This window comes from Gossypium arboreum, chromosome 8, assembly GCF_025698485.1.
Source record: "Gossypium arboreum isolate Shixiya-1 chromosome 8, ASM2569848v2, whole genome shotgun sequence".
Classification (NCBI taxonomy): Eukaryota; Viridiplantae; Streptophyta; class Magnoliopsida; order Malvales; family Malvaceae; genus Gossypium; species Gossypium arboreum.
The window spans coordinates 134512014-134538596 of record NC_069077.1 but is presented as its reverse complement, the minus strand read 5'-3'; the positions used below and the strand labels follow the sequence as shown (position 1 = coordinate 134538596).

At 36.6% G+C, this 26583-nt stretch overlaps 1 protein-coding gene and 1 non-coding gene across 2 annotated transcripts; both read left to right on the top strand.

Moving 5' to 3' along the window:
• The first annotated feature begins 20919 nt into the window (after positions 1–20919).
• Positions 20920–21026, top strand: LOC128279824 (small nucleolar RNA R71). The gene has a single exon (XR_008270018.1). It is a non-coding gene; the product is annotated as a small nucleolar RNA R71 (small nucleolar RNA).
• A 3603-nt stretch (positions 21027–24629) lies between these two features.
• On the top strand, positions 24630–26055 carry LOC108468405 (uncharacterized). Its single transcript, XM_017769290.2, has one exon. It carries the CDS (start codon positions 24958–24960, stop codon positions 25903–25905), a length of 948 nt encoding a protein of 315 aa, XP_017624779.1. The 5' UTR covers positions 24630–24957; the 3' UTR covers positions 25906–26055.
• The last annotated feature ends 528 nt before the right edge of the window (positions 26056–26583 follow it).

Below are 26583 nucleotides of genomic sequence, written 5' to 3'. Positions count from 1 at the left end.
TTTCTTATGGAATAAGAAAAATAGGTAAAGGTATTATATTTCATGATATATCTGAGTTTTAGTGAAACAAGGTCAGAGCGATTTCTAGAACCCCTGTTTCAACTTTGGAAATTCACCATAAATTGTACAAAACTAATTAGAAGGTATACTTTATATGGTTATAATCCTTGTTGAGTCTAGTTTTAAGAGAAACAAACGGCTTAGTGATATGAATTTTGTATAGGAAGAAACATGGTTCGTAGTAACAAGAGGTTAGTGCAGTCGAGTTTTGAAACAGGGGAAACTTTAACTAATAAACTGTACTAATTGGCTAAGTCAAAAATTCTAGAAAAAAATTAGTAGATATATATATGAGTCTAGTTTCATGAAAAATTTACGGATCTTAATTTTGAGTTTTGAAACTCGAGAAATGAATTTTTAAGTAACCATGACGCAGAAAAACAGTTTATTCGAAAATTAAAATAAGTGATTTAGAGTTGTTTAAAAGGTAAGATAAGTTTAGTAACACCTCAAGCTTGACTCGGTGATGGTTTCAGCGTGGGGATGTTACATTTATTGGTATCGAGCAGGTTTAGTCGGTTCTCGAATGCTTAGTGTGAGAAAAGTCTAGCTATACATGCCATACTTGTATTTTGATAGTGTGACGACTCGACGATTTTTAAATATTTTGTTTTATTGTAATGGATCCCGAGTGAGCTGGTGATGATGATGTAGAAAGTAATGCTTTGCTCCATGAGAGGGGTAGCGCCATCGAGAATAGGCCATGTGCTTAATCGTGGAGGAGTGACTCGAAGCTCTCTTCCAAGCTTTGAATGATTTGTTTGCCGAGTTCGTTCGCATTTAATCCGGCAGTTAGACCTCCACCCCCTCATGATTCTCAGGCTACCCATGTAGCTCAAGCTCCCCCAATCACAGGTACAGTGATAAGAGAAAAGCCACCAGTTGATAGAATCAGGAAACAAGGGGCAGAAGAGTTCCGAGCAACAAAAGATGATGATGCAGAAAGAGCAGAATTTTGGTTAGAAAATACTATCAGAGTCTTTGATGAGTTATCTTGTACACCCGAGGAATGTATGGAATGTGTAGTATCACTTCTTAGAGACTCAGCCTACTACTGGTGGAAGACACTTGTATCAGTTGTACCAAAGGAGAGGGTCACTTGGGATTTCTTTCAGGAGGAATTTCGTAAAAAGTACATCACTCAGAGGTTTATTGACCAGAAGAGAAAGGAATTCCTGGAATTGAAACAAGGTAATATGACGGATCGATGAGATTGTGCTTAAATTATCGGCAACTTAACAAGGTAACAGTAAAGAACAAGTATCCATTGCCTAGAATTGATGATCTGTTTGATCAATTGAAGGAGCTACGTGTTTTTCAAGATAGATTTGAGATCCGGATATTATCAGTTGTGAGTTAAAGAGTCAGATGTCTTGAAGACTGCTTTCCAGACTAGGTATGGTCATTATGAGTTCCTTGTGATGCCATTTGACTTGACTAATGCTCCTGCCATTTTCATGGACTTAATGAACCGAATTTTCGACCGTATTTGGATAAGTTTGTAGTTTTGTTTATTGATGATATCTTGATTTATTCTCATGATGAGACTGAGCATGCAGAGCATTTGAGAACAGTTTTACAGATTCTGAAAGATAACCAGTTGTATGTCAAGTTCAGCAAAAGTGAGTACTGGTTACGAGAAGTTGGTTTTCTTGGACATATTGTTTCAGGTGAAGGTATTAAGGTTGATCCGAGCAAGATTTCAGCCATTGTTGATTGGAAGCCTCCTAGAAATGTATCAAAAGTTAGAAGTTTTCTTGGTCTTGCCGGATATTATAGGCGATTTGTAGAGGATTTTCCATAATAGCTACCCACCGACAAGATTGTCTGCGAAAGGATGTCAAGTTTGAATGGATCGAGAAGTGTCAACAGAGTTTTGACAAGTTAAAAGCATTGTTGACTAAAGCTCTGCTTTAGTGCAACTAGAACCGTGTAAGGAGTTTGTGATTTACAATGATGCGTCCATGAATGGACTTGGTTGTGTACTTATGCAGAAGGAAAGTAATTGCTTATGCCTCTAGACAACTAAAGCCACATGAGAAGAACTATCCGACACATGATTTAGAGCTAGCCGCCATTGTTTTTGCTGTTGAAGATTTGGAGACATCATTTGTACGGTGAGAAGTGCCACATATTCACCGATCACAAAAGTTTGAATTATTTGATGACTCAAAAGATTTGAATTTGAGGCAAAGAAGATGGTTAGAGTTGATTAAAGATTATGAGCTAGTGATCGATTATCACCTGTAAGGCAAACGTTGTTGCTTGATGCTTTGAGTAGGAAATCTTTATTTGCATTAAGAACTTTGAACACTAGTCTAGCCTTATCGATGATGGTTTTATCTTAGCTGAGTTGAGAGCTAAACCGATGTTTCTTGAAGAAATTTGTGAAGCTCAAAAAAAATGATGATGAGTTGTTAACCAAAAGAGATCGGTCTTGAGTCGGATGTAGAGTCGATTTTCAGATCGATTCGACGGTTGTTTGATGTTTCGAGACAGGTATGCATACCAAGAATGATGAGCTTATTCAAAGATTTTACAGAAGCACATAGTAGTTCTTTGTCTATTCATCCGTAGTATAAAGATGTATAATGATTTAAAAAAATGTATTGGTGGGTAGGAATGAAAAGGACATTTCAGAGTTTGTTTTAGATGTTTGATCTGTCGGTAAAGGTCGAACATCGTGTACCTTCAGTTTATTGCGACTGTGCTAGTCCCCGAGTGGAAATGGGATCGAGTTACTATGGATTTTGTGACAGGATTGCCGCTTTACACCGAGAAAGAAAGATGCAGATAGGTTGTGATTGATAAGTTAACGAAGTCGGCTCATTTTATCCCATTCGATGGATTATTCACTTGACAAGTTGGCCGAGTTGTATATGTCGAGATAGTCAAACTACACAAGGTACCATTATTGATCATTTTAGACAGAGATCCAAGATTTACTTCACGGTTTTGGAAGAAATTACGAAGGCTTTGGGCACAAAGTTGAGTTTTAGTCTGACTTTCCACCCTCAAACCGACGGTTAGTCGAGAGAGTTATTCAGTACTTGAAGATATGCTTAGATGTTGTGTAATTGGAATTTCAAGGCGCTTGGGAAAAATATTTACCATTAGTAGAGTTTGCCTACAATAATAGTTATCAATCGAGTTTGAAGATGGCACCTTATGAAGCTTTGTATGGACGTAAATGCCGCACACCTTTATATTGGATGAGCTTAAAGAAAGCCGATTCTACGGGTTGATCTAGTTAAAGAAACGGAAGAAAAGTGAAAGTTATCGAAATTGTTTAAAAGCGACTTGCATGCATGTAAGTCGATGCGATTTAAAAAGAAAAGAGATCGAATATCAAGTTGGTGACAAAGTTTTTTGAAAGTATCCCGTGGAAGAAAGTTCTCGATTTGGCAAGAAAGGCAAACTAAGTCCACGCTTTATTGGACCGCTTGAAGTGATTGAGAGAGTCGGACCATTAGCATATCGGTTAGCTTTACCGATTGAGTTAGAGAAGATTCATAATGTATTTCATGTGTCTATGCTACGTCGTTATCATTCAGATCCGTCACATGTGATTTCTCAAACAGAGGTTGAGATTCAGCCAGACATGACTTACGGTGAAGAACCCAGAAAGATTCTAGCTCGAGAGATAAAGCAATTAAGGAACAAAAGTATTGTACTTGTGAAAGTACTATGGAATAGACATGGGGTAGACGAGGCTACATGGGAACCCAAGAGGCTATGCGAAACAGTACCCATATCTCTTCACGGGTAAGATTTTGGACTAAAATCCCTAAAGGGGGGAGAAATGTAACATTCAAAATAGGGCCTAAACGAACAAAGGTTGCGAAACCACAAATTAGGGTAAAAAAATAAAATAAAAATATTTTATTATTATTTTGAGGTTCATGGTATGATTACATGATTGTGTGAAAATTTCGTGATAAAATTCTATGCATAAAGTGCTTAAATTGAGGTTAGGGACTAAATCGAATAATTTGCAAAACTTGCATTCTAGAAGTTTTAGTATGAAATTATTTTGGAATATTAATTAGGAGATCTTAAATGGTAATTTGACCAATTTTAAGTTCATGGACAAAATTAGGACATGGAAGGAATTTTTGAAAGTTTAGTAAGGAGGGCTTTTGGTCATTTGGTTATTAACATTAATAAAAAGGTAAAAAGATGATAAAATTGTATCATCTTCTTCAAGTTACCAGCAGAACCTTACCTCTCTCCATAGCTGGGGTTTCTTCAACTTTCAAGCTTCATAGTAAGTGATTCCAAGCCCTGTTTTTAATGATCTTTACGTTTTGAAGTCCTTAGCTCGATAAAGCTTATGCTAGCAACAATTTAAGTTAGGAATCAAATTTGGAAAAATACCCATAGGTGAAATTTGTGTATTTTGATGTTTTATGATGGAATATGAGGTTTTAAATTATGTTAGACAACTTGTGCTACTTGGTTTTAAGTGAAAACGAGTAAAAAGGCTTAATCGGTAAAAATACCTAATAGTCATAAGTACATGTTAGTGTGTGAATTTGATGTTTCCATAGAAGGGAAAAATGATCAGCATGTCATAAAACATAAGAAAATAGGATGAAGTTTAATTTACGAGCCTTGGGGCAAAAGTGCAAATATGTGAAGTTTAGGGCAAAATGTAATTTTGCCAAAGTTTGAGTAAAGGGTTGTTTTGATAAATGTTGATATTAAATAAGCTAAATTTTCTATTATAGATCAAGAAGAGCGAAATTCGAGAGTAGATCGGGAAAAGAAAAGTAAAGGACTAAATTGTAAAGTTTAGTCACATTTTGTATCGAGGTAAGTTTACAAAGAAATAAATGCAATATTCTTTTATTTTACATTATTATTGTCAATTTCAGCATTTATATATTATGTTATGAAAATATTTAAAGTCGAATTTAAGGTGAAGTGACAGAGGAAAAGTGTTAGAAAGCGCGGTTGAACCCTAGGAATGTTAGGATATTAGGGTTGACAGATGTAATGTAAATGAGCCATGTAAGTCCATATTAGAAATATGGCTTTGGAGACAGGATTGAGCCATGTAAGTCCATATTATATATGGCATTGGAGACAGGAATAATTCATGTAAGTCCATGTCAAAGACATGGCATTGGCGATATTGATAGACAGAAGCGACCCTAGTATCCTTAGTATTCCGAGTGGTTCAACAGTCGATACGAGTTAAATTACAGTGAATTAACAGCAAAGGAAAAGTAGATTATACTTATGAAAAGGAAAGGTCGGTAAGAAAGAAGGTAAGGAATAAAGAAGAAGATAGAAATTGAGAAGTAAAGAAATTTATGATGTTAGATGATATTATGCATAATTATCCATTATGTTGAATGTTGTGATTTATTTGCTTGTAAGCTTACTAAGCCTAGTGCTTAATCTCTTTATTTTCTTCTTCTTATAGTACTTATCTAGTCACTCGGGATCAAGGAAATGTCGGAGGCCGATCACACTATCAAAGAAATAACTCGATATAATTAGACGCTTTTGTTTTGTGTATGGCATGTATAGAAACTTAGCCACTTTTGGTATAATATGAACAATGAATGATGTGTAAATACTTGCTAGTGATTAGCTAATAAAATGGCCGATGATATGCATGTTTATTAATATGTATGATTGAATGGTGATTATCACATGAAAATTATGAAAAATGTGAAAGTAACCTAAAAACAGATTCAAGTAACAGCAATGACGTAACTTTGAAAAATCACTAAAATTGTATAAACATATTTTGAAGATGAATAATATATGAAATTAAAGCTTATTATGTCTATTTTCTTATGGAATAAGAAAAATAGGTAAAGGTATTATATTTCATGATATATCTGAGTTTTAGTGAAACAAGGTCAGAGCGATTTCTAGAACCCTGTTTCAACTTTGGAAATTCACCATAAATTGTACAAAACTAATTAGAAGGTATACTTTATATGGTTATAATCCTTGTTGAGTCTAGTTTTAAGAGAAACAAAAGGCTTAGTGATATGAATTTTGTATAGGAAGAAACATGGTTCGTAGTAACAAGAGGTTAGTGCAGTCGAGTTTTGAAACAGGGGAAACTTTAACTAATAAACTGTACTAATTGGCTAAGTCAAAAATTCTAGAAAAAAATTAGTAGATATATATATGAGTCTAGTTTCATGAAAAATTTACGGATCTTAATTTTGAGTTTTGAAACTCGAGAAATGAATTTTTAAGTAACCATGACGCAGAAAAACAGTTTATTCGAAAATTAAAATAAGTGATTTAGAGTTGTTTAAAAGGTAAGATAAGTTTAGTAACACCTCAAGCTTGACTCAGTGATGGTTTCAGGCGTGGGATGTTACATTTATTGGTATCGAGCAGGTTTAGTCGGTTCTCGTAAGTTAGTGTGAGAAAAGTCTAGCTATACATGCCATACTTGTATTTTGATAGTGTGACGACTCACATTTATTTTTAAATATTTTGTTTTATTGTAATGGATCCCGAGTGAGCTGGTGATGATGATGTAGAAAGTAATGCGCTGCTCCAAGAGAAGGGTAGCGCCATCCGAGAATAGGCCAAGAATAGCTAATCGGGAGGAGTGACTCGAAGCTCTCTTCCAAGCTTTGAATGATTTGTTTGCCGAGTTCGTTCGCATTTAATCCGCAGCTAGACCTCCACCCCCTCATGATTCTCAGGCTACCCATGTAGCTCAAGCTCCCCCAATCACAGGTACACTGATAAGAGAAAAGCCACCAGTTGATAGAATCAGGAAACAAGGGGCAGAAGAGTTCCGAGCAACAAAAGATGATGATGCAGAAAGAGCAGAATTTGAGACAATGTCCATTTACCTTAAAAGTACCTTATGATGGATGACTTACCTCTACTGTGCCATATGGAAACACAGTTTGAACTAAGAAAGGACCTGACCATCATGATTTAAGCTTTTCAGGAAACAATTTGAGCCTCGAGTTATATAATAGAACAAGATCTCCAACTTCAAATTGCCTTCGTTGCTTCAAACGGACGTCGTAGCAGCGCTTTGTCATTTCCTTATATAGGCACAAATTTTCATATGCATTGGCTCGACACTCATCTAACTCGTTCAACTGCATCAACCTATTTTCTCCTGCAAGTTTAGGGTCAAGGTTTAGAAATTTTATAGCCCAGAATGCCTTGTGTTCTAACTCAAACAGTAGATGACAACTTTTCCCATAACAAGTCTGTAAGGTGATGTTCCTATGGGAGTCTTAAAAGCAGTTCTATAAGTCCATAAAGTATCATCTACTTTCATCACCCAATCCTTCCCGTTTAATTCTACTGTCTTTTCTAGGATACGTTTAAGCTTTCAGTTCGCTACTTCGACTTGGCCACTAGTTTGAGGGTGATAAGGGGTAGCTGTTCTGTGAAGAACTCCGTATTTCTTAAAGGTCTTGTCAAATTGGGCGTTACAAAAATGAATACCCCTATCACTAATAATTGCTCTAGGTGTACCAAATCGAGAGAAAAGTTTATTAAGGAATCGTACTACTACTCTAGTATCATTAGTAGGTAAAGCTTGGGCTTCAACCCATTTGGACATATAATCAACAACTACTAAGATGTATTTATTCCCGAATGAACTAGGGAATGGACCAATGAAGTCGATACCCCAAACGTCAAATATTTCACATGAGAGCATATATGTCCGAGGCATTTCATCATGTTTGGATATATTACCTGTCCTTTGACATTTGTCACAAGAAGTAACATACCTGTTGGAGTTTTTCAATAGAGTGGGCCAATAAAAACCTGATTTGAGGACTTTATGCGCGGTTTTATTTCCTCCGTAATGTCCTCTAGTCAGTCCTAAGTGGTAATGTTCCAAGATTTTCAATGCTTCTGTCCTTGTAACGCATCTCCTAATGATTTGACCTGCACATTTACGGAAAAGAAAAAGGGTCTTTCAAGAAGTAGTTTTTCACATCAGTGAAGAATCGTTTCTTTTGCTGATGTGCCAACCCTTTTGGGATAACATTAGAGGTTAAAAAATTTGCAATATCTGCAAACCAAGGTACCTCAGAATCAAATATAGCAAAAAATTATTCTTCAGAGAATGAATCATTTATTTCAATGTCATCTGGCTCTTTGGTACTTGAGTTTTCAAGCCTGGAGAGGTGGTCAGCCGCGAGATTTTCAGCTCCTTTCTTATCATTAATCTCTAAGTCAAATTCTTGCAATAATAAGATCAGTCGAATGAGTCGAGGTTTTGCATCAGTTTTAGTCAAAAGGTGGCGAAGAGGGGAATGGTCAGTATAAATGACAACTTTAGACAATATTAAATATGGCCTAAATTTATCGAATGCAAAAACCACAGCTAGCAGCTCTTTTTCCATGGTGGTATAATTTTCTTATGCGGCTGTTGTTGTAGGCCAATTTTAACCCATTTACATCAAAACCCAATTTAACCTTACCTAACCCACCAAAATTAAACCCAAAACCCAAAATCTTAACTACCCAAAGCCCAATTTACATCAAAACCCCAATGGCCCAAACCCTAAGCCCAAATCAAAATAAAAAAACCCTAGCCCACAACCTAAACTTTTCTCAACTAAATCCTAGCCTTTGCCACCACCAACTCCACTAGCCACACTTGCTCCACCACCTACTCCACTAGCCACACTTGCTCCATTATCGATAATGGCTCGGCACTCAATGTCATGCCTTTGGCCACGCTTTCCAGAATTCCGATAGATCTGTCTTATTTAAGGCCCTGTCATTCCACGGTAAGGGCATTCGATGGGACAAGGCGTGAAGTTATGGGAAAGATTGATATCCCTTTAGAAGTGGGCCCTTACATTTACAATGTCGAGTTCCAAGTCATGGACATCACATCCTCGTATAACTGTCTTCTGGGAAGGCCCTGGATCCATTCTACTGGAGCAGTTCCATCCTCTCTCCATCAAAAAGTAAAGTTCATCATGGATGGTTGTTTGGTTACTGTCGAGGGAGAAGAAGACATTATCGCATCTATCTCTGCTGATGCGCCATATCTTGAAGTAAGCAAAGACGCAGTGGAATGTTCCTTCCGATCCCTTGAATTTGTCAATGCCACTTTTGTCACTGAGGGAAATAGAATTTCGGTGCCAAAACTATCGAGAAATACCAGAATGGGTGTCAAGTTGACTATAGGAAGGAGAGCTCGAGCGAGAAGAGGTTTAGGGAGATATCTGCAAGGAATAGTCAGGGCTCTAAAGCCAGTACACCACAAGGCTCGATACGGTTTAGGGTTCCAGCCGGACATGCGTCAAAGAAGAAATTAGTGGAAGGAAGATCAGGAAAGAAGGATCGCGAGAACATTAGGCCGAGAACCAGAATGGGAGCCCATGGAATTCCCTCATTTGTCAAGAACATTTACGTCTGCGGGAATGATATACCCAAGGCAGTATAGTGCACAAAGCACAATGTTAATGATCGAAGAGGGTTTTCAGAATATCAATATAAATGTCATTGACAAAGGAGCTGACGCGAATAAAGACGTCTCAAAGATACGCCCTTGTCCTCCGGGTTTCATGTTGAACAATTGGACTGCCGAGGATCTTCTTGTAGTTTATAAGTCTTCAGAGTAATGCTCAAACGTTAACATTCTGTTATGTCCTTAGATATAATAGAATTCTTTTGTAAGAGCTTGCATTCGCTTTTTATCATTTAAATGAATATTAATGAAGATGCATTTTGTCACGATTTTTCACATTATCACTAATTCCATAATCATTTCATAGCCTATCTTTACATTTGCCTCATGCCATACCATAACATTCAGTTTGTTGGTTTCAATACTTGGATGCCCCTCTATAGTTTCCTTTTCCATTCAACTTTCAGGTGCTCAGATATCAATTGCATGGACAAACCCGTTACGAGTCCTGAAATCGATTTTGAGAAGGCTATTCATTTAGGAGAATTCGAAGCCGAAGAAAATGCTGAAGACTATGTCTCGTCTCCTGACTTGCTAAGAATGGTGGAACAAGAGGATAAACAGATTTTTCCTCATCAAGAATTTGTTGAAACAATAAACTTAGGAGCTGAAGAAAGGAAGCAAGAAGTGAAGATTGGGACCTCTATTTCAGGGGGCACCAGGCATAATTTGATTACTTTGCTTCATGAGTACAAAGATGTATTCGCATGGTCATATCAGGATATGCCAGGATTGGATGAAGATGTAGTGGTCCATAAGCTCCCATTGAAGCCAGAATGCAAACCCATTCAACAAAAGCTAAGACGGATGAGACCTGAGATGTTGTTGAAAATAAAAGAGGAAGTCAAGAAGCAATTTGATGCTGGCTTCCTACAAACCTCCAAATATCCAGAGTGGGTGGCCAACATAGTTTCGGTACCAAAGAAAGACGGTAAAGTACGAATGTACGTGGATTATCGTGACCTGAATCGAGCAAGTCCCAAAGATAATTTTCCCTTACCATACATTGATACGTTGGTGGATAACACAGTAAAACATTCATTATTTTCTTTCATGGATGGATTCTCGGGGTATAATCAGATCAAGATGGCCCCTGAGGATATGGAGAAAACTACCTTCGTAACAATGTGGGGAATATTCTACTACAAGGTGATGCCATTTGGGTTAAAAAATGCTGGGGCAACATATCAGAGGGCTATGGTGACGTTATTCCATGACATGATGCATAAAGAAATAGAGGTCTATGTCGACGATATGATTGCTAAATCTCGAGGGGAAGAAGAGCTTGGAGTGAACCTGAAGAAGTTGTTCGACAGACTGAGAAAGTTCCAGCTAAAGCTCAATCCGGCCAAATGTACGTTTGGGGCTACCTCAGGAAAATTACTTGGCTTCATTGTCAGCGAGAGAGGCATTGAAGTTGATCCAGATAAAATAAAAGCCATTCAAGAGTTACCACCTCCACAGCGCAAAAGGAAGTCGAGGATTTTAGGAGATTAAACTACATCGCCCGATTTATCGCTCAACTTACCAACCAATGCGACCCAATCTTTCGACTCCTTCGAAAACATAATCCCAGAGAATGGAACGAGGAGTGCCAAGTGGCTTTTAACAAGATAAAACAATATTTTTCTAGTCCTCCAGTGCTAGTACCACCAATGCTGGGAAGACCATTGATATTGTATTTAACTGTGTTCGAGAATTCAATGGGTTGCGTACTGGGGCAACATGACGAGTCCGGAAAGAAATAAAAGGCGATCTACTACCTCAGCAAAAAGTTTACTGAATATGAGGCAAAGTATTTGTCCATAGAAAAATACTGTTGCGCTCTGGTTTGGGTAGCTCGAAGGCTCAGGCAATATATGCTGTATCATACGACATGGCTAATTTCAAAGTTGGACCCAATAAAGTACATGATGGAATCACCTGCACTCTCAAGAAGAATGGCACGATGGCAAATCTTACTATCAGAATATGATATTGTCTGTGTGAGCCAAAAGTCGATAAAAGAGAGTGCAATAGTTGACTTCTTAGCAACTCGAACAACGGAGGAATACGAGCCATGGAGATTTGATTTCCCAGATGAAGACTTGATGTGCATTACAGAAAAAGAATGTGAGTCATCAAAAGAAAAGTCATGGAAGATGAGTTTTGATGGTGCATTGAATACATTGGGGCATGGGATTGGAGCAGTCTTAGTATCACCAGAAGGAAACCATTACCCACTCACTGCCAGGCTGAACTTTTTCTGTACCAATAACATAGCAGAGATTCGAAACTGGTCAAATACAGTGATCTAGTGGCAGAGCTGATTAAAGAATTCGAAGAAATAACTTTTAATTACCTCCCACGAGAAGAAAACCAATTGGCTGATGCCTTGGCCACTTTGGCTTCAATGTTCAAAGCAAACAGAGAAACAAAAATAATGCCTCTTCAAATGAGCATATATGAAGTCCCTGCACATTGTTTCAGCATTGAAAAAGAGCCAGATGGACGGCCATGGTTCCATGATATCTTAGAATATGTCAAGAACCAAAAGTATCCTGAACAAGCAAATGAGAATAACAAAAGAACAATCAGAAGAATGGCAGCTGGATTTTTCTTGATGGGAACATCCTGTACAAAAGAGGAAAAGATCAAGTACTCTTGAGATGCGATATGTTTGTTGAAGCTTAAAAATACTTGAAGATGTCCACGAGGAATTTAGGGACACATGCCAATGGTTTCACTATGGCCAGGAAGATTATGAGACTCGGTTACTTCTAGCTGACGATGGAAAGCGACTGCATTAGTTTTGCAAGAAAATGCCACAAATGTCAAATTTATGGCGATAAGATTCATGTAGCCCCTTCGCCCTTTCATGTTGTGACTTCTCCGTGGCCCTTTTCTATATGGGGCATGGGTGTTATAGGGCCAATTTCTCCAAAAGCTTCTAATGGCCACCAGTTCATTTTTGTGGTTATTGATTACTTCACAAAATGGATAGAAGCTGCTTCGTTTGCCAATGTGACAAAGATTGCAATTTGCAGATTTTTGAAAAAGGAAATCATTTGTCGATATGGTTTGCCTGAGAGAATCATTTCAGATAACGTCTTGAATCTGAACAACAAAATGATGAAGAAAGTGTGTGAGCAGTTTCAAATAAAGCATCATAACTCGTCACCCTATCACCCGAAAATGAACGGAGCTGTTGAAGCAGCCAACAATAATATTAAGAAGATTATTGGGAAAATGACTGAGACATATAAAGATTGGTACGATAAGCTGCCATTTGCTTTGTATGCATATCGCACATCTGTACGGACATCTACGGGGGCAACTCCTTTCTCTCTGGTCTATGGAATAGAAGCTATACTACCTATCGAAGTTGAGATTCCCTCTTTACGAGTCTTAATGGATTCGAAACTAGAGGAAGTAGAATGGGTTCGAGCTCGATATGACTAGTTAAACCTCATCGAAGAAAAACGTTTAAAGGCAATTTGTCACGGACAGACGTACCAGAAGAGAATGATCGTGGCCCATGACAAGAAAATACGGCCAAGAAAATTCCACGAAGGAGAACTCGTGTTGAGAAAGATTCTTCCAATACAGAAGGACTTACGAGGAAAATAGGCACCAAATTGGGAAGGACCATATGTCGTAAAGAAGGCATTCTCGGGCGGAGCTTTGATTCTCACTGAGATGGATGGGAAAGAGTTACCGAATCCAGTGAATTCAGATGCTGTAAAGAAATATTATGCTTAAAAAAGGAAAATCAAGATGAAAACCCGAAAAGGGGCATCTTAAAAAAAAAGAGAAAAGAAAAGAAAAAAGAAAAAAAGAGAGGGATCAAGGTGAAAACCCGAAAAGGACGTCTTGATTAACACAAAAGATTAGGATGAAAACCCTAAAGGGCGTTCTAATGAAGCAAGCACTGGCTTAAAAAGCAAGGCGTTTTGAACGGTGGGTCAAACAGAGAGACTACAGTATTTGAAGCATTTCTGAAAACTCTAAATCTCTTACGCAAGAAAGCCATGCTCGAAAAGATTCTTGATTGAGGAATGTGGAAGAGTTCATGCGTTGAATATCTAGAGCATTTGTATTTGTTGAAATACGATCCCCTTTCTCTTTATGACATTTTTTTTTACTATTATTGATTAACTTTCTTTGTTTGCTACATTTGAAATGAATAAATGTGAGGTATCCTTTTGTTCCTACCTGACCATTTTCATGCATCTCATTATGTGGTTCATTTATGGTGAAATGACATACTCTAAACAAAAGAAGTGCTAAGCATTACCCGGACAAGAATTTGATAAGTACAAGAGCCTCAAAGCAAAGACAAAGTTTAACCAGGGGCAAAAGAGTGATATCTGAGAAACGCAGATTAGTCGTGAAGCTAGAGGATGGGTACAGGGCCTGAAGAGAAAGTCAAGAGTCAAAGCAATGAACGCAGATCATCAAAAATCATGACGGAAAGGGACATATGACAAGCAAGCCCAAGGCACATAGCATGATCATGTAGGCATAAAGGCATTTAAGGAAAACATGTGCATTTCATGATAACATCATGCATGACATATACATGTACTTCAGCAGAACAAGAGATTTCGATGATAGCTGTACTGAATCAAAGGAAAGGACACCTGAGTTCCACCAGATGACATCTTTTGGTATTTTGATGTTTTTATTTCTATCTTTCAAAAAAATCAACTCATCTTTTGGTATTTTCAATTTCTATTTTTTCAATTTATGCTTTTCAAAAATCAACTCATATTGCGAGAGGTGAGCTGAGCCTCGGGGCACGCCGAGGTATTTTTAATTTCTATTTTTTAATTTCTGCTTTTAATTTCTATTTTTCAAAAATCAACTCATATTGCGAGAGGTGAGTTGAGCCTCAAGGCACGCTGAGGTATTTTCAATTTCTGTTTTTCAATTTTTGCCTTACAAATTCTACTTTTCAAATCAACTCATATTGCGAGAGGTGAGTTGAGCCTCAGGACACGCTGAGGTATTTTCAATTTTCGTTTTTTTAATTTATGTTTCTAAAAAAATCAACTCATATTGCGAGAAGTGAGTTGAGCCTCAGGACACGCTGAGGTAATTTCAATTTTTTTTTGTCAAAACTCAACTCATATTGCAAGAGGTGAGTTGAGCCTCAAGACACGTTGAGGTATTTTCAATTTCTATTTTTCAAAAAAATCAACTCATATTGCGATAGGTGAGTTGAGCCTCAGGACACGCTGAGGTAATTTCAATTTTTGTTTGTCAAAAATCAACTTATATTGTGAGAGGTGAGTTGAGCCTCAAGACACGTTGAGGTATTTTCAATTTCTGTCTTTAAAAAAAAATCAGCTCATATTGCGAGAGGTGAGTTGAACCTCAAGACACGTTGAGGTATTTTCAATTTCTGTTTTTTCAAAAAAATCAACTCATATTGCGATAGGTGAGTTGAACCTCAAGACGCTGAGGTAATTTCAATTTTTGTTTGTCAAAAATCAACTCATATTAAGCGAGAGGTGAGTTGAGCCTCAAGACACGTTGAGGTATTTTCAATTTCATCTTTCAAAAAAATCAGCTCATATTATGAGAGGTGAGTTGAACCTCAAGACGCTGAGGTGTTTTCCATTTCGTTCTTCAATTTCTGTGTTTAAAAAAAAATCAGCTCATATTGCGAGTGGTGAGTTGAACCTTGACTCACACGCTGAGGTATTTTCAAATTCTGTTTTTCAAATTTTGTTTTTCTAAAAAAATCAACTCATATTACGAGAGGTGAGTTCAGCCTCAGGACACGCTGAGATATTTTCAATTTATTTTTTTTCAATTTATGTTTGTCAAAAAAATCAACTCATATTGCGAGAGGTGAGTTGAACCTCAGATCACACGCCGAGGTATTTTCAATTGATTTTTATTTTTATTTTTTTTTCAATTTATGCTTTGCAACAATCAACTCATATTACAAGAGGTGAGTTGAGCCTCAGGTCACATACTGAGGTATTTTCAAAATCTGTTTTACAAATTTTGTTTTAAAAATCAACTCATATTACGAGAAGTGAGTTGAGCCTTGGCTTACGTGCTGAGCTATTTTCAATTTCGCTTTTAATGTTTAGTTTTAAAGAGTCAATTCATATTATGAGAATGAGTTAAGCTCAAAGATCACATGCCGAGTAAAGAATAAAGACTAGAATTAATCGAAGACACAGATTTTATATCCCTGAAGTTACAGTGAAGCTAATTGAAGTTACAGTGGAGATGATCGATGATATCAAATCTTACCTTTCTAAAAGTTACAGAAGAGAAGACCACAAATTTTATCTAACTAAAGTGATGGAAGAGCAGATTGAAGCTGTAGATCTTATCTTTTTGAAGTCATCTTGGAGTAAATCGAAGCTAAAAGGCATATATCAGAAGATGCAGTGGATTTGATCAAGACAACAAGATACAGTGGTTTGGAAAGAGACTACTTGGATGAGAAGAGCACCAAAGAAGTCCATACTTAGCAAGACTGGGCAAAATTGGCATTTCTTTGTGTCTTTGCTTTATTCTCGGTACACGATAATAAGCAAAGAGGGGCAGCTATTGTAGGCCAATTTTAACCCATTTACATCAAAACCCAATTTAACATTACCTAACCCACCAAAATTAAACCCAAAACCCAAAATCTTAACTACCAAAAGCCCAATTTACATCAAAACCCCAATGGCCCAAACCCTAAGCCCAAATCAAAATAAAAAAACCCTAGCCCACAACCTAAACTTTTCTCAACTAAATCCTAGCCATTGCTACCACCAACTCCACTAGCCACACTTGCTCCACCACCTACTCCACTAGCCACACTTGCTCCACCACCTACTCCATTAGCCACACTTGCTCCACCACCACTTGTACCTACAAATGAAGACATAAACAATAAAAAATATTTGGTAAATGGCTATATAAGCCTTCTCATATTTTGTATTTAGGAGAGGAAGAAGTTTTGGAGGAGAAAGTTATTGTAAAGGATTTTTGAGAGGTTTTTTTAGAGTAATCAAGGAAAAGAGTTATTGTAAAGGCTAGTTTTTGGAGAGGCTAGTTTTTTTTGGAGATTAATCAAATATCAAAGCAAAAGAGGTTTCTTGGTCTATTCTCGTTTTAAGTTCTTTGTTTGCTTATTGTTTTCCTTTCAGTTTTATTTTGTTTCTTTTATACGAAAGTAAAAATAAAAGGAGGAAGCTTTCCATTTTTACTGAAAAGTTTTTTTGAGGACCATTGCTAGTGTGCAGTGGCAAATTCGATTGGCCGGTGGCGGTCCCAACAGACAGATGGCAAGCCTTGTGGCCTAAATCACTCACTCTCTCCCTTTTTTTGTTATTATTATATTTTTAATATTATATTATATATATTCTTTTAATATATTAGGTATATTCTAAATTCTATATTACGTATATATATATATTATACTATTTTATGTATATATCTTTAATACTATATTATTTATATATATATATATTTTTCTACATTGTATCTTATGTATATATTATATATATCTTAACATTACTAGTTATATTTTCACTATTTTATGTATATACTTCAAACACTATATATAGTATATTTCTAACGCTATTACTATTTATAAATATATATATTTTACGTACATACTCTTAATATCTTTATTATGTATATATTCGTTGTTTTTATTTCACATTGGATACTATTATTACGTTTAATGTATCGAATGCATTGTTATTATTTTAATATTGTTGTCATATTTATTATTTGTTTCAATGTATTTCCAACTCGTTTATTTTTGTCTCTCGCCTATTTTATATCATTCTGTTGTTCATTACTTTAAAGATTTTTATTCATGTTTTTACTAATTTTAATAAATAAGGCAATGTTTCGCATTTTAGAACATCGAAGAATTGTGCCCTAACTTACGGGGTTTCGGTTCTCTTTTTGGTTCTAAATAGCTAAATATCCTTTTTGAGTTTTGAAATGCACGGATTTCCAATTTAAATTAAAAGACGACCTTGTGCTCGGGAATTCATGGTATTGTATCCTAACTTACGGGATGTGATACTCCGATATCTCGAGATAAGGAAATCTTTAAAAAAATCGATTTAAGCTAATTCAAGAATTTTAAAATCAGTATTAATAGAAAATATCGTATTTCAAGTCCCTTCCCGATTTTTAATTTTCGACATTAAAACACTAACTAATCAATTCGGTACCAATTTTTTTGGCGTGTCGAGGGTGCTAATCCTTCCTCGCACGTAACCAACTCCCGAACTCATTCTCTCAAGTTTTGTAGACCAAAGGCCCTGTTTTTGTAAACTAAAATTGATTTATTAAAACAAAGGTGATCCGATCACACCTGATAAAAGATTGGTGGCGACTCCCGTTTTAATTTTCATTTTCAAACAAAGTCGATCCCCGTTTTTAAAAGAATGGTTTCGACAGCTGTCAAAGTTCTGCTAGCATAATAGATAGGTTGAAAATGTTTATCTCTTCGCTATCCTAAAACTGCACCTACTGCAAAATCACCTGCATCGCATATTCTAATCAGGTGCAATTATAATTGGAGCTTTAGTCAGTTTATCCTTTAAAGTACTAAATGCTTCTAAATACTCCTGATCGAAATTAAAAAACACGTCTTTTTCTAGTAATTTAGTCAAAGGCTTAGCTATTTTAGAAAAGTCTTTAATAAATCTTCTATAAAACCCAGCATGTCCTAAAAAGCTTCTAATAGTCTTAACCGAATTAGGGGGAGGTAGTTTTTCAATGGTTTTAATTTTAAATTTATCAACCTCAATCCCTCTACTAGAAATTTTATGTTCTAACACAATATCTTCTTGAACCATAAAGTGACATTTTTCCCAGTTAAGTACAAGGTTTGTTTCCTCACATCTTATTAACACTCGTTTTAAGTTTTTAAGGTAAAGATGGAAAGAGTTACCGAAAATTGAGAAATCATCCATAAATACCTCCATGACGTCTTCACGAGTTCGTTAAAAATAGCCATCATGCAGCGCTGAAAAGTAGCAGGAGCATTACATAATCCAAAAGGCATTCTACGATAAGCAAACGTACCGTATGGACATGTAAATGTCGTATTTTCTTAATCTTCAGGAGCTATTAAGATTTGAAAAATAGCCAGAGAGTCTGTCTAAAAAGCAGTAGTACTTGTGCCCTGAAAATCTTTCCAACATTTGGTCAATGAATGGAAGGAGGAAGTGATCTTTTCTCGTGGCGTCATTTAGCTTCCTATAATCAATGCACATATTCCAACCTGTGACTATCCTTGTTGAGATTAATTCATTCTTCTCATTGGCTATAATAGTCATGCCTCCTTTTTTAGGAACAACCTGCACTGGATTCACCCAAGAACTGTCAAAAATAGGATAAATAATTCTAGCATTTAGGAGTTTAATTACCTCAGCTTTTACAACTTTCTTCATGTTTGGGTTCAGTCATTTTTGGGCTTGCATGCATGGTTTATATTCATCTTCCATTAAAATTTTATGGGTGCAAAAAGAAAGGCTGATCCCTTTAATGTCAGAAATTTTCCAAGCTATGGCCCTTTTATGCTCTCTTAATACTTGGAGTAATTCCTCTTTCTCCTTGGGTTGCAAGTTGGATGCAATAATTACCGGTAATGTAGAATTATTTCCAAGGAATGCATATTCCAAGTGATTCAGCAATTGTTTAAGTTCTAGTTTGGGAGGTTCTTCAACAGAGGGTTTTTGCTTAAGTTTATCTTTTACCTTAATTCCCTAATATTCTGCTAGTTTTGGAGAGGTTTCATTGGAGTTTAGTTCAGTTCCTATCTCAGAATCATCATCCACCCCCTCTCATTGGGTGAGACACAGTTCCATCGTGTCATTGTGTACGATTTCCTCAAAAGAATCTTGAGTAGCATGATCAATAGAGTCGATAAAATAACATGAGTCATCCTGTTCCCTAGAAAATCTCATGGCATCATAAATTTTAAAAATAATCTCTTCCTCACCTACTCTAAGTACCAATTTACCATCACCTACATCAATTACAGCCCTAGCAATGGCTAAAAATGGCGACCTAAGATTAAAGGCACCTCAACATCTTCATCCATGTCAAGCACAACGAAACCAACAGGGAATATAAATTTATCTACTTTTACAAGTACGTCCTCTATAATTCCCCTAGGATATTTAACAGATCTATCAACTAATTGAATTCTCATCCTAGTGGGTTTAGGTTCCCTAAGACTAAGTTGTTTAAACATTTTATATGGCATCAAATTAATGCTGGCGCCTAAATTAGCTAGTGCTTTATCAATATTCAAACTACCAATTAAGCAGGGAATAGTAAAACTTCCTGGATATTTCAGTTTGGTTGGCAGTTTATTTTGAAGTATGGTTGAGCACTCCACATTAAGTTCCACTGTAGATAAGTCTTCAAACTTCATTTTGTTTGTTAGAAGCTCCTTTAAAAATTTTGCATATGTAAGCATCTGCGATATAACTTCAACAAAAGGTAAGTTAATATGCAGTTGTTTAAAAAGTTCAAGAAATTTACCGAATTGTGCATCCATGCGATCTTTCTTCAACTTTGTTGGGTATGAGATTGGTGGTTTATATTCTTTTGGCATTAGATTGTCATTGTTTTTGGGTTCGACCTCATTTCTGTCAGCTTCTTGTGGTGGCTTCTTTTCAGATTCAGCTAACACTTTCCAACTCCTTAGTGTAACTGCTTTCACGTGATCTTTTGAGTTGAGTTCAGTGTTAATAGGTAGGCTTTCTTGTGGTCGTTCGGATATTAATTTGGCAAGCTGTCCTATCTAAATTTCGAGCCATTGGATCTTCGATTGTTGATTTTTAAGTGCTGTCTCAGTATTTTGAAAACAAGTTTCTGACACCGAGATGAATTTTGTTAGCATCTCCTCAAGGTTCAACTTTTTCTTTTGTTAGTAGGGTGGTTGTTAGAAGCTTAGAGGTGGTGGTCTCTGATTTCCTTAGCCTCCCCATGAGAAATTTGGGTGGTTCATTCATCCTGCATTGTAAGTATTACTATAAGGATTATTTTGAGATCGAGGATTATTACCCATGTAATTTAACTGCTCATTCTTCATGTTGTGGCCGTAGGGTGGGTATTCTGAATTGCTGGATCCACCTCCATTTGCTTCGCACTGTATTACTGGGTGAATCTGTGAAGAATCAAGAAAACCGTCAATTTTTCTATTCAAAAGTTCTATCTGATTAGAGAGCATGGTGACCGAATCGACATTAAAAACGCCGGCTGTTTTCATTGGTTTTGTCCTCATGACTTGCCACTGATACTTATTCAGTCAAATCTTTTCTATAAATTCATAAGCATCCTCAAGTGTCTTATTATTGATAGTTCCACCAGCGGCTGCGTCAATCATCTATCGAGTCGAAGGATTCAGGCCATTGTGAAATGTTTGAACCTGTAGCCAGAGTGGTAACCCATAGTGAGGGCACCTTCGGAAAAGGTCATTTTATCTCTCCCATGCATCATAGAGTGTTTCTAAATCCATTTGCACAAAAGATGAGATATCATTACGTAATTTGGTTGTTTTAGCCGAAAATTTTTTTTTAATAAAAACTTTTTAGTCATTTGTTCCCAAGTAGTGATTGACCCTCGTGGTAACGAGTTCAACCACTGTTTAGCTTTGTTCCTCAATGAAAAAGGGAATAACTGAAAGCGAATGGCATCATCAGAAACGCCATTGATTTTAAAAGTGTCGCAAAATTCTTAGAAATTCGCCAAATGAGCGTTTGGGTCCTCGTCCTGCAAACTATCAAACTAAACAAACTGTTGGATCATTTGAATGGTGTTAAGTTTCAGTTCAAAATTATTCGCAACAATAGCAGGCCTAACTATGCTCGATTCAGTTCCTGTTAAAGAAGGTTTAGCATAATCATACATAGTACGTGGAGCAGGATTCTGATTAATTGGATCAGCGGCAATCGCAGGAGGTAGCGGATTTTTCTGGTTTTCAGTCATCTCCTTGGTTGTGGTTGAAGTATCGTCCTCTTGCTCTTCCTCTGTGTATCGTAAGCTTCGTCTTATTTCTCTTTAGTTTTTACGAACTGTGCGATCGATCTCACTATCAAACAGTAATGGTCCCGACGGGTTTCTTCTAGTCATGCACTATAAAAACCTGTCAGGAACGAATAAAAGAAAAAATTAGAAAAGAAAATAAAAATTTAAATTGTAAATAAAGTAAAATGGCTAAAGTAATAAAAATCGAGTGTTCTTAATATCTTAGTTCCCCGGCAACAGCGCCAAAAACTTGATACGTGATATTCGCGACAGGTTTTAAAGATTTATAATTAATCGTTCTTGAAACTAACTATTATCACGATGAAGGCAAGTGTACCTATCAAACAATAGTATAGCTTTAGCAAGACCGGTTTGTCAAACCCAAAGGAACCAAGAGTACTAGTAATTACTTCCTTTTTATTATCTAGCCTAAAAATTAAGGGGTTTGTTTATCTAAACTAATTAACTAAACTAAGGATGCACAGAGAGAAATTGGGGAAAACTTTTGGGAAATTCAATTTATTAAGACAATACCTAAGGAAAAATCCACCTAAACTTCACTTGTTATTTGACTCTTAATCAGACAATTTATTCATTTGACTTGATCCGTAGAAATCCCTAAGTTATACTATTATCTCTCTCGAGACTAATAACGTCTAACCATAGGTTGATTAATTGAAAACTCATTCTAATTAACGCCCTAGTGTTGCATTAACTTGATCTATGAATCCCCTTATTAGGTTTCACCCTAATCTGGCAAAATCCTATCACCCTATCTCTAGGCGTGCAATCAACTCCACTTAATTACGACAAATTTACTCTTAGACAGGGTCTTTTCCTCCTCTGAATAAGAGTATTAACTTGAATCAATATCCTGGAATATTAAAACAAGAATTAAGAACACATAATTAAGAACAAGTCAAATATTTATCATACAATTCAGATAATAATAACAAGATCTGTCTTAGGTTTCATTCCCCTTAGGTATTTAAGGGGTTTAGTTCATAATTGTGAAAGAAAACATCTCAAAAGAATAAATATAACAAAACATAAAGAAAATCCAAAACCCCTAAATGGAAATTGAAGGGAGATCTTCAGTCTTGACGATGAATCTGACTTCTGAGATAGATCAATTGGCTTCCCTTGAGTAATTCCTTGCCTCTCACTCCGTGTGTCTCATTTTGTTCCTCCTTTAGGGTGTTTATATAGGCTTTAGAATGCCTAAGAACCCTTAAAATTAACCTTTTTCTGAATAGAACTAAACTTGGGCTCGACAGGGACACGCCCGTGTGACACGCCCATGTGTGAGTTGGCTTAGGCCGTGTTCAAGGCTGTTAAATAGACGTGGACGTGTGGTCTACCCGTATAAGTCGTGCTCGATTTTTCCATGAAGACACGGCCGTGTGATCAACCCGTGTAAGGAGGTCCAAGCCGTGTTAGAGCCTGTTAACAGTACACGGGCGTGTGGTCTGCCCGTGTAAGGAAGTCCAGGTCGTGTTGATTTCACATGTTGGTCCATTTTCTTCATTTTTTGCCCGTTTCTTGCTCTTTTTACTCTCATATGATCACCTAAGTATAAAATATGAAATTAAAGAATTAGGAGCATCGAATTCACCAAATATTAGGAGAAACCATCCATAAATGTGCTAAGCATGGGATAAAAATATGTATAAATTACGGTTTATCATAAACGCACATTGCTAAATGTCATATTCGTTTTTATTCAAAGTAAGGCAATATTTCGCGTTTCGGGAATTCAAGAAATCGTACCCTAATTTATTGGGTTTCGATTTTCTTGTTAAACCTAAAAAGCCAAATATCCTTTTAGATTTCAAAATGCACAAATTATCGATAAAGATTAAAGGCAAAATTGCTCCCGAAGATTTATACGTCGCGTCCTAACCTACGGGATGTGGCACCTTACTATCTCAGGACGAGTAAGTCTTTGATGCTCGTTTCAATGTAATTCAAACGTTTTAAAATTAGCATTCATAAAATGGGATTGTATTTTAAAATTTATTTTAAAATCTTTTCAACTTTTAACATTAAGACATTGATTAATCGATTAGGTACCAATTTTGGGCGTGACGAGGGTGCTAATCCTTCCTTGCACGTAACCGACTCCCGAAACCATGTCCTTAATTTTCGTAGACCAAAATCATTGGTTTTAATAAATCGAAATATTTTATCAAAACGACCAAATTTCTAGATGATCCAATCACACCTAAATAAAAATGATTGGTGGCGACTCAATTTTCAATTTTTTAAAATAGGCAACGCCCTTTATTCAAAAAAATGGTTTCAACACTTGATATTTTGAGATATTTTTTGGGGATAAAAGGTAACTCGTAACTCTTTTGAAACTAACGTCAACAACTTTAAATCCCTTTTTCTTTGCCTTTTCCACTTATTTTTCAATTTTTCCCTTTACAAATTGTTTCTGCCCACACTTTAAATCGAGTTCGAGACTTGACAATTCTAAGATTATCACCTAAAATTGTAGATTGAAATCTTCACAAATAATTGTATAATAAAATCTTAAAAAAAAATGCATAATAAACATCCTATCAGGCGGGTTAGAAAATTTGAAAAAGCTGATATTCTATATTAATCAAACAATTATCAAAATTGAAAAAAAAATGGATCAAATTAAAAGAAACCCAAAAGGGTTGAGCATGTTTTGAATAATCAAAGCTTGAGATATGTCAGTTGGTGATGGGAAAATTGCCACCAGTAGTACCAAGAGTGGAAGCTGAAGTGAAACATGAATGTCACTAAGCATCTCCAACATTAGTAATGTTCTAACGCCTACACACCTTCACTTCCTCCAAGTCCATCTCTTGCCGTACTTTTTGGTCGATAATCACCACCACACCGACACTACTTCATTCTCTTTTTGTTGCAATGTTTAAACTCTCGCGATAATATTAGTCCGTCATTCACTTTGAAAAAGTGACCAACGGTCAATCTTATCTATTTTGCTGGTGGTTTAGAAAAAAAATACAATTTTAGGCTAAAATACAATGGTCGATTTAAAATTTCCTTTTAAAAAAGGAATTGTATGTTTAGTAGGCATGCGAACAGACTGACTGTATATAGCAAACTCCCTTTTAATTCGGACACCATTCTTGCTTACAACCTCTAGAATCGAGATTTTTCCTCCATGGAATCACTAACTTTCCTGCTTGTTTCCCCTTCATTCCATCTCTTTTCCCAGAAACCAAACACCCCTTCAAAGTTTAATCTCCATTGCTTACTCTTTACTCACCATTTTCTTGTTTTTTGCCAAGACCAATCTCAGCTGGTTTTGCTGTCAATCTCAAAGGTAACCTTTCTGTTTTTCCATGATCAATCCTAGGAAACCATTTTTGAAGGTTACAAGAGAAATTGAATAATCGATCCCATTTGAATGCAAAAACTAAGGGTTATATATTATCCCTTGAAGTTGCTCAACGATGGCGTTTCATTTCCCCATTAGAGCTCAATCAGCTCGAAATTCCGCCATTTATGCAGAGAGAATAACCGAAGAACCTCCCCCTCAAATAAACAACAAACACTCACAAACCACCGTCACGTTGATGTACCAAACCAACATGGCTGGCTATTGGCGTAACGTTACCATCATTTGGTGCAAGAACGTCATGAACTATTCTCTCAACATCATGGTGAACAACACGGAAGGCGACAACGTCCATTCAACTTGTAAGATCGAGCTTAAACCATGGCATTTTTGGAGCAGAAAAGGGTACAAATCATTTGAAGTTGAAGGCAAACCAGTTGATGTTTATTGGGATCTTCGTTCAGCCAAATTCACAAGTGGCCCCGAACCAGTTTCGGATTACTACGTCGCCTTAGTTTCAGATGAAGAAGTTGTTTTATTACTCGGAGATTACCGTAAAAAAGCTTACAAAAGAACCAAATCAAGGCCAGCTTTGGTTGAACCAGTACTGTTTTACAAAAAAGAAAACGTTTTCGCCAAGAAAAGCTTTGCGACGAGAGCTAAATTCGACGAGAAAAGGAAAGAACACGAAATCGTCGTCGAGAGCTCAACGACCGGTCTAAAAGATCCTGAAATGTGGATTAGTATGGATGGGGTTGTTTTAATTCATGTGAAGAATTTGCAGTGGAAGTTTCGAGGGAACCAAACGGTTCTTGTCGATAAACAACAGGTTCAAGTGATGTGGGATGTTCATGATTGGTTTTTTAGTAGCCCTGGAACTGGTCATGGATTGTTTATATTTAAACCCATACCGGCTGAATTAGCCGATTGTAGTGATAAAGAAGGAAGTAGCCATGGCGGTGACAGTGATACCAGTACTGGAAGCTTGTATTATTCGACGAGAAGCCCTACAGTGACGACAGCGGAATTCAGCTTGTTTCTTTATGCATGGAAGATTGAGTGAGTTGTTGTTTTTTTTTTTTTTTAATTTTAATGTTGCAATTGCTAGGGAGAAAAAAACAAAATGTGCAGGCAAATTCTCTGCATGTATATATATGTTGTATTCTTTGAGTATTGTAAATTATATACTCTTATAATTTGTTTGGAAATTAAAGTTAATTAGAAGATAGGCAATTTGACCCATTCAGAGATGTATATATATATATTGAAAAGTGAAATCAATTAAAGAAAATTCAAGAACCAATACAAGATAAAGGAAGCAAGTGGGCACCCCTGAGCTCAACAATGGCAGCCAGACACACCCAACAGGGAACACAACAAAATAAACACTGGATAGGAAGGTAAATTAAAAAACAATCACCAATTCATTGGATCTATTAATCCCAATTCTGGCGAGCAGATCAGCCTCAATATTGAAGGCCCTCGGGATATGGCGGATAAACCACTTCGAAGTAAAGAAAATGTTCAAGGCTTCTTTGACGGCAACCACTTCTGCCAGCAAAGGCGCACATACCCCAACAACTTTAGAGACTACCAACCGAGTATTCCCTTTCTCATCACGAAGGATCCCCCTACCCCACCAAACCCCGAAGAGCCCGAAACTGCCCCATCAACATTGAACTTAAGAAAGCCTAAAGGCGGAGGAGACCAGCATCTAAACTTGTTCTTATTCAACAGCTTC

Bases quoted from the DNA above. Each gene is read 5' to 3' on its own strand.
- LOC108468405 (XM_017769290.2), top strand. From the start codon at position 24,958: ATGGCGTTTCATTTCCCCATTAGAGCTCAATCAGCTCGAAATTCCGCC.